The sequence below is a fragment of the Mus caroli genome, unplaced genomic scaffold (genome assembly GCF_978045245.1).
Source record: "Mus caroli unplaced genomic scaffold, Mus_caroli_1 scaffold_13, whole genome shotgun sequence".
In the NCBI taxonomy this organism is placed as follows: Eukaryota; Metazoa; Chordata; class Mammalia; order Rodentia; family Muridae; genus Mus; species Mus caroli.
In genome coordinates, this window is record NW_028227268.1 from 54,135,437 (window position 1) to 54,148,503 (window position 13,067).

The 13,067-nt window shown below is 49.8% G+C and overlaps 1 protein-coding gene across 2 annotated transcripts in view; it reads right to left on the reverse strand.

The window, feature by feature from the left end:
* Positions 1–13,067, reverse strand: part of Myh10 (myosin heavy chain 10) — a 128,765-nt gene that overhangs the window by 1,801 nt on the left and 113,897 nt on the right. For both annotated transcript variants that reach the window (XM_085829910.1, XM_085829909.1), the window contains 8 exons: positions 11,491–11,703; positions 9,127–9,288; positions 5,520–5,648; positions 4,248–4,336; positions 3,443–3,566; positions 3,162–3,370; positions 2,103–2,211; positions 254–426 (listed from right to left, as the gene is read on the reverse strand). In XM_085829910.1, coding sequence (XP_085686036.1) covers positions 254–426; positions 2,103–2,211; positions 3,162–3,370; positions 3,443–3,566; positions 4,248–4,336; positions 5,520–5,648; positions 9,127–9,288; positions 11,491–11,703 — 1,208 coding nt within the window. The remainder of the gene's footprint in view (positions 1–253; positions 427–2,102; positions 2,212–3,161; positions 3,371–3,442; positions 3,567–4,247; positions 4,337–5,519; positions 5,649–9,126; positions 9,289–11,490; positions 11,704–13,067) is intronic.

The window sequence follows — 13,067 nt, forward strand, 5'->3', positions numbered from 1 at the left end:
CCACCGTTTCTCCCCCACAGTGCACGTGAGCAGGGCCAGCATGGTTAAGGAGGACAGGTACGGGGACAGCCCCATCTCTCAAACACCGCTGTCCCCTTTCTGGCCCTGCTTGAGTGAGGCTGTGGATTCTAAAGTCTGCTTTGTCCCGCTCACTGCTGTAAACGTCCTGCATCTTGCCTGGGGATTCCAGAGGACTGGCTCCAGCTTCCACAGATGAAGCCTGCCAGCTCTCCACGGCTCACCGAGCACTTACCTGAGCCTGTTCTTGAGAGTGCTGACCTCGCGGCTCAGGCCCTCATTGGCCTCAGTGGCGTCGTCCAGCTCCCTTTGGAGTTTACGCCGAGATGCGTTGGCACGTGTGGCCTCTTCCTCAGCCTCTTCCAGCTGGCGTTTAAGCTGCTTCATCCTGGCGTTAGCCTTCTCCATCTTGGGGCATTACATGAATGAAAAGCAAACAGAACCCAGGGTCAGACGACCTGGAGGGTCAGCTTGCTCTGTGACATCTTGCGTGCACACAAGTGCCCTTGTTTTAGGGCTGCTCTAAGGTGCTTCCCCTTGCCTTAGTAAAGCCAGTATTTACAGAGCAAGCCACAACTGCCTTTCCTGTGAAACCAGACTAGTTTTCCATCTCCATAGGACGGATGGGGCTGTGCAGAAGGCTAGCAGCCTGGACAGGATACTGTCCGTGAAGCGTGGCTGTTCCACACAGCCACTCTGGAGAGTGCAGTGCGCTCCCGCTTAAGAACATGACTGTGAGCTGGGTGTGGTGGCGCACACCTTTAATCCCAGCACTTGGGAGGCAGAAGCAGGCAGATTTCTGAGTTCAAGGCCAGCCTGGTCTATAAAGTGAGTTCCAGGACAGCCAGGAATGCAGAGAAACCCTGTCTCGAAAAACCAAAAAAAAAAAAAAAACAAAAAACAAAAAACAAAAAAACAAAAAACCAAAACCAAAAAAACACCCCAGAATCTGACTGTGGCTCCTTTGTTCCTAAACTTGCAGGGACTGGCTACTGCCTCATTGGGTGCAGTTGTCACTTGCCTGGTGAAGAAGTATTAAAAAAGTATAGCAAAGTTAAAAACGAAATTCGAGGCTTTTGGGCCCAGGCTTGGGAGTGTAGCCTTTGTGGCTTAGTGCTCCAGGTGCTGGTCATAAAACAGATAGCGACATTCCTTCCTCCACCCATCTGCTTCCTGGGTTCAAAGAGTGTTCATTCAAAGAACGGCACCCTGACCATTACTGGAACCTACAATGCAAATGTACTATCTTTAGGGGCTCTTAGATTGTTAGGGGCTCTTAAAAACTGTCTTGAGAGATAACCTGACACTTGTGACTTTGCACTTCCTTGTGACTCTTAACTGGTATTTTTAGTATTTTCCAACAACGCCCTTCCCACCTCCTTGAGTTGTGGTTTCTTCCTTTAAATACCCCCTTACTCAGCTACTCGGGGCGCCATGGTCCTCTACCCCTGCGTGGTGTATGACCATGGGCCCGAGAACGCTCTCGAATAAAAATCCTCTTGCAATTTGCAGCAAGATCGTTTCTTGTGGGTGATTTTGGGGTGTCGCCTTTCCTGAGTCAGAACGTGGGGGAGTCCTCACGTTGTGGGTCTTTCACTGGCAAGTAGGGAAGCGAAGGCCCTGAGGTGGTCTTGATCCCGATGCTCTACTGGGATCCCAGGCGTGTTGGAGTGAGCCCTTCAATACTGAGCCTCTGGGATTAGGGGTTTATGCATGAGGGCAGACGCCCTTCACAGTCCCTGGTTTCTGCTGCTGTTTACCATTTCCCAAATTTTCCTCTGACCAGTTCCCCGATGCTCACTGTACCCAAGAACTATTATTCTAGGCACAGGAGGGAAACTGGAAGAAGCTTGCTTGCCTGTGACGCAGTTTAGTGGAGGAAGCTTAATGTAACTTTAAAACTCAGCCCAGGGCTCACACCTCAAAGCGTCACTGACTCGCTTTCCCCATTGGAACTGGGGGGAACACAGGCTGCTGCCTGTGTTGAAATGCCGTAATTAAGAGTTTCCAAGAGTGTCCTTAACTCTGATTGCCTGCTTAAACACTCCTGGGGTGGTGACCTTCACTTCCCTGGCTTTTCCTACCTGCTCCTTATACTGATCCGCATGCCGACGCTCGTCTTCAACCTGCATGAAGATTTCTTTCAGTTTCTTCTCTGTTCGACGGACTAGTTTGTTGGCAGCTGCTCGCTCCCTGCCAAAGTGACCAAAGTAGTTTTAAAACTTGAAATTAATTATATTTTAAACAGGGAAGTATTTTTGGAGTTGTTTTTCTTTAGAAAATGGCACATACTGGCAGAAGCCTGACACAGGGACTGCCTTTCCGTGTCCTCAGTGGCAGCACTGCCTTGTTTCTGTGCACACAGTGAGTGACATATGCCGTATACACATACATGTCAGTCATAGGGAACAGACATGGTTATCACGTAACAAACACCTAGTCTATAGAGTGACTGTCTCAGAGGAAGCGTTTACAGCCAATGGGAGCAGCAAACCTCACCCAGTGGGGAACAGTGAAATAACCACCACTCTCTGGCCTGGGACTGCGCCCGGTTAGAGGAGATGAACACGGACAGTCCCTGCAGACAGGAACTGTTCCTTCCTAGCTGGATCTCGGTCTCGTGGAGTCAGGTAAGGCGACTTAAACCTTGCTAGTGAAAGCTTCACTGCCGTGCCTTGCTGGAGACACTTCAGGCCGAGTTGGGGGAGGGCTAGGGATGTAGCACTGGGGCTGCATTTCCAGGTCCCATCCTCCCCAACGAGGTGGGTAGGAGTGCTACCACTTGCTGCAGCCGCCTGCTCATTCCATCCCATGCAGTGCTTTGATTCATCTGGTGTGATGGAAACTGCCTGGGGGAGAATGATTTTGAGCAATACTGCAAATGAGCACCTCACAGGGTGCAGTCATCAGAAGTCTGCTGTGGGTCCATAAAGATGCTGGTGCTAGGAAGTCACGGGGCAGCATGATGGCTTCCAGCAGGGCCAGGCAGAGCCCCAGCCCCTCCTTAGGCACGTCTCTCACTGCTCACAAAACCTTCTAGCTCCTGTGCAGGTTACACACCCTGCATTCCCACATTCCCTTGCACTGGGTGTTCCTATGGGCGAGGCTACTTCTGGGTGATGAGATGGCCCGCAACATCTTACTTGGCTTCCTGCTCAAGCTGCTCCTCCAGCTGCCCAATCTTGGCTTCCAGGGCTGAGATGGTGGCCTTGAATTTGGACTTGACTGCCCCCTCCAGCTCCTGCAGCTTGGCCTTCAGCTCCTTGTTTTGTCGCTCCAGCTGCTGGCGGGCATTGTCACTCTTCTGGGCAGCGCTGCGCTCCGCCGCCAGCTCTGTGTTCAGTGTGTCCACCTACAAGAGGAGGGAGGTCAGATAACCTGTGCAGGGGCAATGCTGCTGCCCCCAGGGCCGGCCGCACGGCACCTGCAGCGTGGTCTTGCGGAAGCGGTCATTGAGCAGCTCCATGTTGCTCTGCTCCTCCTCCAGCTCCTCCTCCAGCTGTGCGATCCGCGCTTCCAGGCGCCGCTTCTCATCCAACAGTGCAGACCTAAGCTCGAGGAAGGGGCCGAGCACAGAGCATAGGATGAGAACTGTGAGTGTGGCTCCCGATTAGTCCCTGCATTTATCCCTGATCTGTGGGTAAGCCCCACCCTCAGACAGTTCTCTTTCCTTCCCAAATCTGTCTTCCTGGTCCTGCACTGTTCTCTGAGTTAAGCACCACTAACCACTGTGGTGCTTAACTCTGCCTCTAGAATTTGGCCAAGATCTTAGATGAACTCTAGTGATGTCCTAGCACTCCCAAGGAGAAAGCAACTTAATTGGTCAAAAGAAATCATTAAAAACAAACAAACCCCAAAACAAAAACAAAACCAAGAAATTCCAAGGAAGATTAAAGAAGCTACTAGCCAAGCCAGCGAGTCTGAAAGGGAGGCCTTCAGGTGCCAGGTGAGCGCAGTCTGTGGGTGTGCACTCTGTAAGGCCATTGGCACTGACCGCCACAGGTGTACACGCATGTGTGTGCATGGGCATGTGAGTGTGTGGCCCTATGTGTGACAGGCAGTGGCTGAGGATGCCCAGACTTCTTGTCATCCAATTAGACCTGAAGAGATGAGCAAGCCCACTTACTCTTCAATGTCAGGTGACTGTGCCTAGCCTGTGCACAGGGTAGGCCGAATGCTAGCGCTTCTACGCCACCCTTCCCATTTGCCTGCTGCTGAGGAAGACTCACTTTCCAGAGGCGCTGTTGGCGATCTCATCAGCCAGCTCATCTCGCTCCTGCTCTGCGTGTCGGCGGGCTCGCTCGGATGAGGCCAGCTCCTGAATGAGTTTAAACTGAGTTAGGCTCTGGCCATCATCAGTCCCCTCATGCTTTCCACACAACCAAGCAGCAGTCTCTATAAGGAAGGAGGCCAGATGTGCTACAGGCCCATTAAACAAAGGCCACCAAGGAAGCGCTTCACTGTCACTTGTGTGCAGTGGCTGTATCCCACCATCCTTGCATGCTCCCTACAGTCATCCCTACAGAGACACTGGCCACAGCAGATCACAGCTCGTTCAAGGCCTCGGAGCTGCCGAGCATGGTGTGCTGCAGTACAGAGCAACCAAAAACAAATGGAGCCCGTTTGGAAGTCCAAGCCACGCTTTTAAACTAGTTGTGGATCAAAGAAGCCATTCATAGAAATAAGAAAAATACAGCATTGCGACAGCAAAATCGCCCTGCGTCAAGGTTTGTGGGATGAAGAGAAAAAACCTTAGAGGGAGTCTGTGTCTCGGTGTATGGAGACGGGAGCCATCAACCGCGCTGGGGCATGTGTGAGTGTGCTCCAGGCCCCGGTTTCACTCCCTGACGAACATGCACACACCTCATAGAAGGAGAAAAATATCCCACAGGAAATATATAAAAGACAATAAAATAGAAAATATGAAAGGACTAAAAGCTGGCACTCAGGCTAAGCCTGGGCTCTGCTCCGTGTCTGGTCCAGTTTTCATTTCTCAGCCTCCCCCTGACTGACAGGGTTTCAGTGGTGGCTGTAGCCTGTGCTGGTGAGTTCTCATGACAGCTGTTGTCCAGCCAACGTTTCAGGTCATCATCTTTTGAGGAAATCTGGAAAATTTATAGAGAGAAATGCACTCTAGGTGCCTTATTACTTGGGTAGGATTCTGTCTTGCCTGCTACTTATGATGGAGACCTTCGTAAAGGATGAGTGAAAAGTGCGGCTCTTTCTGTAAGGGGACAGCACTTCTGTGTGAGACGACATCCCTTCCTGGGCAGGCCTCAGCCATCTTATAGCTTAAATGACGACCACCCCTTTCCCTCAGGGGAGCATTCTAGAAGGCTGTCTTACTAATCAGCCGTTAGCCAGGTAAAAGACTATGCACAGCAAGCACCAGAGCGCTCGCTCACGCGCTCGCAGTGGTGCTGAGCTGAAATCACCACCAAGGCCATGAAACACAATTGCCCTGTAGTCTCCGAGCGACTCTAAGGACAGAGCAAGGATACCTCTTGCAGCTGCAGAATTTCTGCTTCTAGACTCTTCAGTTTCTTTTCACTCTCTTTGGATTGAGCAAAAATCTCATCTCTAGATGCGCGAGCCTCTTCTAGTTCACGCTGGTAGTCCTTCATCTGTGCCTGAGGTTAAATAAGAAAGTCCTTTCAGGGAGTGATTTTTATTCTCCGTCTTATTGCACAAATGCATTCACACAACTGTATCACTTAGTTAGCTGCAGTAGTGGCATTGATATGATCACCTTCTCATTATAAAAATGCAAGCAGCTATGAAGAAAATAAAGCTTTAATGTACGTTTCCCCCGACAGACAGATCATCAAGTAGGGATGTCCAACCTCAGGCTCTACTTAGTCCTCAAGTCCAGAGTCCAGCCCAGGTAATTCAACAAGAAGCCAACCCAAGAAGGAAGGAATTAACAAAGTGAGTTTATGGCATGATCTTTACTTAGGAAATCTTAAGGGATTCTAGTAAAAAAGCCACCACAGCTAGTAAATGACTTCAGCAAGATTGATAGATACAGGGGTTGGAGAGATGGCTCAAAGGTCAAGAGCACTGTCTGCTTTTCCAGAGGTCCCAGCAACCACACAGTGGCTCACAACCATTTGTAATGAGATATGGTGCCATCTTCTGGCCTGCACAATACATGCAGTCAGAATGCTGTATATATAGTAAGTCTTTTTAAAAAGATTGATAGAATACAAGGTGGATGAATATACAGAAACTGCATTCAAAATTAAGCAAAATCATCTAAGTATATATAACAAACGTAAAAGATGTGAAGAACACATACACTTGAAGACTACAAAATGTCAGACAGAAATTAAAGATATATATACATAGCAAGAAATTAACGACCAGAGGAATTAATGGGGCAAGTTGAGCTACAATTAAAATAAAAATCCAAGATTATTTTTATACACACACACACACACGCACACACATGTATATCCTAAAATCCATATAGAATTACCAATCTTGAAAAAGAATGAATGGGGCTGGTGAGATGGCTTAGCGGTTAAGAGCACTGACTGTTCTTCAGAAGGTCCTGAGTTCAAATCCCAGCAACCACATGGTGGCTCACAACCATCTATAATGAGATCTGATGCCCTCTTCTGGTGTGTCTGAAGACAGCTATAGTGTACTCACATAAATCTTTGGGCCAGAGAGAGAAGAGGTCCTGAGTCAATTCCTAGCTACAACACGATGGTTCACAACCATCTCTACAGCTACAGTGTATTCATATACATAAAATAAGTCCTTAAAAAACAAAAAAGAAAAAGAACAATGAACCTTGACCAACTACTAATTCTAATTTCAAAATGTGGTAGAACCTAATCAAACGGTGAGGTAGGTTACAGGACAGGAATACAGATCAATAGGGTTGAAAGCCCAGAAACAGATACCAGCAGTTTGCCAAGATGATCTAGTCAGGACAACACTCAACGAATTGGGTCAGGACAATTGGATATGCCTGTCCAGCAGAATGAAGCCATTTCTGCATCTAAAGCCACCTAACAAAAATTTAAAATAACAAAACCTTCTGAGTTGGAAACATTAGACTCTTAGACAGTCAGTGGCTTTAATAAACGCAAAAGGGAAAAGGAAGTCTGGCATCTCTAAGTCAGCCATCTTGCCTCACACTGCATGTGAAGCTGGAGAGAAATGACTTCACAACTGTGCTGTGGCAGTGCCCCCATCCCTGTTATGCACACACACACAAAAAAAACAAAACCAACCACAAGATAATGTGTAGTGTGCATATAGGATGCCCAGTAAGATCCGGCTGTAGGGCATTTTCTCCACTAGTGACCCATGTGGGTGGGAACCCCCTCCCCCCCAAGCTGGTAGCCCTGGGTTTTTTTGTTTTGTTTTTGTTTTTGTTTTTTTTTTTTTTTGGTTTTTCGAGACAGGGTTTCTCTGTGTAACTCTGGCTGTCCTGGAACTCACGCTGTAGACCAAGCACTCAGAAATTCGCCTGCCCCCACCTCCCAAGTGCTGGGGTTAAAGGTGTGCACTACCACTGCCTGGCTTAATCTTGGGTTCTATAGGAAAGGCTGAGCAAGCCATGGGAGCAAGCCAGTAAGCAGAACTCCCCCATGGCCTCTGCTTCACCGCTTGCTTCCTGCTTCCTGCCCTGACTTCAATGATAAAACAGCAATATGGAGGTATAAGTTGAATAAACCCTTTCCTCCCCAGCTTGCTTTTTGGTCATGGTGTTTCTTTGCAGCAGTAGAAACCCTAACTACGTCACTACATCACTTAGTCAGTAAAAGAGAAAGTAAATCAAAAGCATAGTTGGAGGGCGAGAGACGAGCTGTTAACGTGGCTGCTACACAAACATGAAGGGTAAGTTTGGATCCCCAGCACCCACAAAAGCTGGCTGAGCCTGTAGTCCCCGGGCTGGGGAACAGACAGGAGGATCTCTGTGGCCTGCTGGCCAGACATCTCCCGGCTGCATCTGAACTCCAGCTTCAGTGACAGGCACTGGAGAAATGAGGTAGAGCACGACTGAGGAGGACGGAGAGTGAGATTAGAGCTGGGAGTCCAACTCAGGATAAGCATCCCAAAGCAAAAGAGGACACAGATTCTGTGACCTGGGAATATCTGATAAACAGGTATTAAATACATTCAGCATTATGTTTTTGTAATGAGCAATATTTTTTGTAATTATCAAGTCAAAATAAAAGTTTGAATTCAGCTTCAAAAATTTTAAATTTTGTATGTGTGTGTGTGTGTGTTTAGCCAGTTTGTATGCCGATGAACCACGAATGCAGTACCCATGGAGGCCAGTAGAGGGCAGCATGAGAGCCACCATGCAGTGGGTGCTGGGACCCAAGCTGGGTTGGTCCTGGGCAAGAGCAACAGGTGCTCTTCTAAGGTCAGTCATCTCGCCAGCTTTAGAGAAAGCAAAGACGTGGATCCTCTGCTCTTCACCCTGCGGCTGTGCATGTGTCAGCTGTGAGCAATGTCACCACTGCCATCTCCTGTCAGGTGGCTCCTTCATCCTGGGGCTGTTCATGCACAGCCCTGCCATGGCTAAGATAGCTGTTGAATGGATGCATGAAGATGTAGAGTTATGAAGTTAAAGGAAAGATTTTTCTGAAGTTTTGGTCACAGTTTACACCCCTTTCCTTTCCCATCAGTGCCTACACCAGCCAGGAAGAGCAGGGTCAGCCCACACTGTACTTTATCATGCATATTTCTCCTCTTCTCAGAGAGGCTAGAGAACCGTATCATCTGGGTAGCAGAAGTGATGCTTGCAGCTGTCTGAAAATTACATTCCCAGCAGTGCAGGAGGAAAGGGACACCACTTCCCTTTGGAGAGAGAGCTAGACAGTGAAGTTGTTGCTAAGGGCATTTAGGGGCACAGGCCCAGATTCCAACAAGGACACTCCTCCTGGCCACCATCCCCAGCTCTGTCTCAAAAGCAAACCCAGTAACCTAAGGGACAGCTGCTCTGGTCCTCATCATGACAGTGGCTCGGTGACAAGGTGACAGTTGGGTGCTGCATGGTCTCCCAGCTTCAGTCTCATCTCGGTTCCAGTAAGGCCACGTGACCTTGTCCCACAAAGGTAAGTGGGACATCCCTGTCATCCCTACCTGAAGTTTGCGAAGCTGCTTGATCACTTCATCCCGGGCTTTGTTTGCAGCCTCGATCTGAGCCTCCAGGTCCTTCAGGTCTATCTCCATCTTCTTCTTTGACGCCACAGCCAGTGCCCGCTGTTTCCGCTCATCCTCCAGCTCTGCCTCGAGCTCCCGCACCTGAAGGACAGTGTTGGATTACATTATCCTGGGCTCTTGATACTTTGGCTAGGGGAGCTTGTCACTTTGCAGAGGTCCCTGTTACCAACAAGTCCCTGTGTCTTACTAGCAGGTCTGGGCTTAGTTCAGAAGGTCTTGGAAACCACCCCATGGGAGAGGCCATGCCTGCTGGTAGCACTAGGGGACCCAAGAAGGAAGACCTTAGGCTCACAGTCCAGGTGACTGAGTCAGAAAGATAGGAAGCACAGGATATTGATTTAACAAACAGGAAAGACGCCTGGAGCACAGGGCAGCAGTCCAGAGGCCAGGGGAACAGGCCTAACCCTAACCCTAACTGTGTCCTGGAGCGAGGGAGCTAGGTCTGACTTATGTGCTTGGGATTCATGCTCCAGAGGTAGGCTCGCTCAGGTCTTGGGCGTCAGACCAGGCAGAAGCTCCACTTGATGGACCAGCAAAGGGAAGCTAGCAGCTGAGGCCACAGGAAAGCTTTAGAGCACACAGCACACAGGAGGAGAGGAAGATACACAGACAAACGTGAGCTGGGGTAGAGCAACACACCCCATCCCCCATGGCCACTCATTCTGGGGTGTTCTTGACGCTTTAGCTGTACCACTGGACAGGATGGCACAGTCCTGGTTACTTGTACCCTTGTGTGAGGCAGGGGGGTGGGGGGTGGGAGAGGAGAGGCAGAGAGGGGGCTGGGTTCTTTATCATTTCAGTCCAACCCTAATGCCTATACTAACAATGAACTAAAGCTATCCAGACTGGGAGCTGTGCCGTGAGCTTCCTGGTCTGTTCTGCATTTCCATTCATCCAGGAAAAACTCCCATGTAGGTGATCTTGCAGTGGGGGCTCTGAGCAGATAGGTCACTTGTCATGAACTGGCAAAGTGGGAAGGGAGGTGCTCTTTGAGTGACACCAAGAAGCCTAAGGGAGGGTCTTCTCCACAGGGAGACCATGGATCTGTTGCACCTGCTCCTGCAGACGACCAGGAGGGGTAAGGGACAGGACAGTTGCTTCCACCGTGGTGAGTCTCCGCACCTGACTGTATGCTGCAGATCTGGCTCTGCTGCGCTTGGGGTAAGGAGGCTCTTTAGGTATGGAAACTGCCCTGAGGTTCTTCAGTGTGCTTTAAATACATCTATCCAATTCTTGGACAATTGTCCTTGAAGAGGTCCTATGTGTGGGCTGGACTTGGGGACTCACTTCTAGAGAACAGGACGAGAGGGATGAACTGTAAAGGCACAGCTCTCGCTGGCTTCCCTGGGCCTTTTGCTCTTGGGCAGGTGGCCTCCACAGGGCATGCGAGCAGCCTTCAGCCAGGCTGCTAACAAGTGCTGAGGTTCCTGTCCATGCTGGGGGGTGGGAGGGTGAGTGCATGCGTCAGCTCCTCCAGCCCAACCCAGGCCACCCCACAGAAACGGGACGCCAGAAATGTGGCTTTAACTCACTAAGTTTGGCGTAAGCTAGTTAACAATAAAGAATGAATCAAGTTAATGTTACTGAAACAAAAGTAGTAAAATAAAATTAAATATAAATCAAGACTGGTTTCCATGAGCTCCAAGGGACACTCAAAGTATCCAAAATCATTTTCAAAGCGCGCACATCTATTTACTTAAATATTTTGAGCGTTCTGTCTATATTTAATATGACATGCATGCCTAGCTGAAGGCCAGAAGAGGGCATCAGATCCCATTAGAGATGGCTGTGAGCCACCATGTGGGCTGGAAACTGAACTCACGACCTCTGAAAGAGCAGCCAGTGCTCTGAACCACTGAGCCATCTCTCCAGACCAATCATGAGATTCTTTTTAGGTTTAAAAAATGTAATATAAGCCAGGCACTTGGAATTACACTCTGAGTTTGAGTACGTAGAGAAGAAACCAACCAACCAACCATACACTCACAAAGTTAACTCTCAACCCCTTTCTTTCTCTCCTAAGGAGCCCTTTAAGGGTGGGTGGGTGACTTAAGGAGGCCATGACATCTGAGTGATGGGAATCTGCAGTGTCCCCCCATCTGCTGGGCAGGTGGGTCCCTATTCTCACACCCTGAGTGCTCTCATGGCTTTCCTTTGATGGACAGACAGCCTGGCTAGGCAGCAGTGAAGTAGGAGAGAGACTATCTAACTCACTTCCTGCCAGACTCAGCCTTCCCTCCTGCTACTGCTTCCCAGGGCACGGCCGAGCCTCCCTCTGCTCACCTGCTTAAGCAGCAGCCGCTTCTTTTCTTCATTCTGCTCATCTCGGGTTTGCAGGTCCCTCTCAAACTGGGCCTTCATGGCCTGCATGTTGACTTCCAGGCGGAGCTTGGCGTCCTCAGTGGCCTGCAGCTCGTCCTCCAGCTCCTCCAGCTGGGTCCGCATCTCCTCCACCTGCTGCTCCAAGGCTCGCTTGGATTTCTCAAGCTCGTGGACCTAAGGCAAGGAAGCGTCAGGGCTGGTGAGCAGAGATGTGACCTAATCTCGCAGTTCTGTGGTCACACGTGTTTTAATCACCCCACTCTTGTGACGTGACAGAGCTCTGAAGCTAACGCACAGTCACAGCGCCTGCTGTGTGAGCCTCAGAAGAGATCCCTCACAATGGGAAGGCTCGCGAGCAGCCTGCTACAGAGGCAGTCTGAAAAGCAGGGCCTGGCCATGAGGTCTACCTTTCTCTGAACACAGTCTCCACCAAGATGAGCCTTCTGAGAATGGCAGTGTACTGAGGTCCTCTACCTCCTATCCCAACTAACCGCCTGACCTCCTGAAGTAGACCTATGTATTATTAGCTTGGCAGGGGCAAGCCGCAGAACTTAGGAAGGTCCATTTGCTAAGTAGTGTTTGGTAACTCAGCAGTCACCATGAGTGTGAGAGTGTTGGTGACTGGAGAAAATGACTATAGAACCACTACAGTCTTCTCTTCACTTTTACATGGTTGGCTCTATCCTGGCTATGCTCTTCTTGGCCATGGAGCTGTACGCAGAAGGCCCGGCAGGATGAGGGTGGTCTTCCATCACCTATGATATGGTCAGATGGCTTCCATCCATGCAGACCACACCTCTTTATGGTTGTTTCCACACTTCTCAAAACCAACAAAACAGGTCTTGGCTACAAAGGGCATGTGGTAACAACAGGAGAAGCAGGGCACGGCGATGCAGAGGCTGGTGGGCTCTGTGAGTTCAAGGCCAGCGCTGGCTGGTCTACAAAGTGAGTTCCAGGGCTGTTACACAGAGAAGCTCTGTCTCAAAACCCCAAAATAATGCAAGCTAGGAGAAGAGCCCAGGGGAACGTCATCTTTGATTTGCAGGTCCGGATTTACTCTGCAGCTCTCTGCTGGTCAGACACTAAGGGAGGGTGCAGGGTGAGGAACTAGCACGGGGACTCTGGAGAAGGCATGCCCGTGCGAGCACACAGAAATCTCTAAACTGCACGTCTAACAACTGCCCACACCCTGAAGGCCAGCACTCAGGTCTCACAGGGAAGGCTGGCTGGGTAAGGAGTGGAAGAAATGTGCTTCAGTTCCCACAAACCTCTTTTTCCCAGGGGATCTTGGAATATCTGGGTTTGCAACCACTGATATTGTAGATGCCCATGTTGAGAGGTGCCTGACAGGATGAACTGGGCCAGGAAAGCCAGGGTAAGGTTCAGCATCTGGCTACCTGCTAGGGTTGCTGCAAGAACCCCACATCTGGGGTCTGGGGAGATTGTCTCGGTGGTAGAGAACACTGAGTGCCCTTCTGGGGGACCTGGTTTCAATTTGCAGCCCACACGGCAGCTCACAACCACCTGTAAGTCTCGCC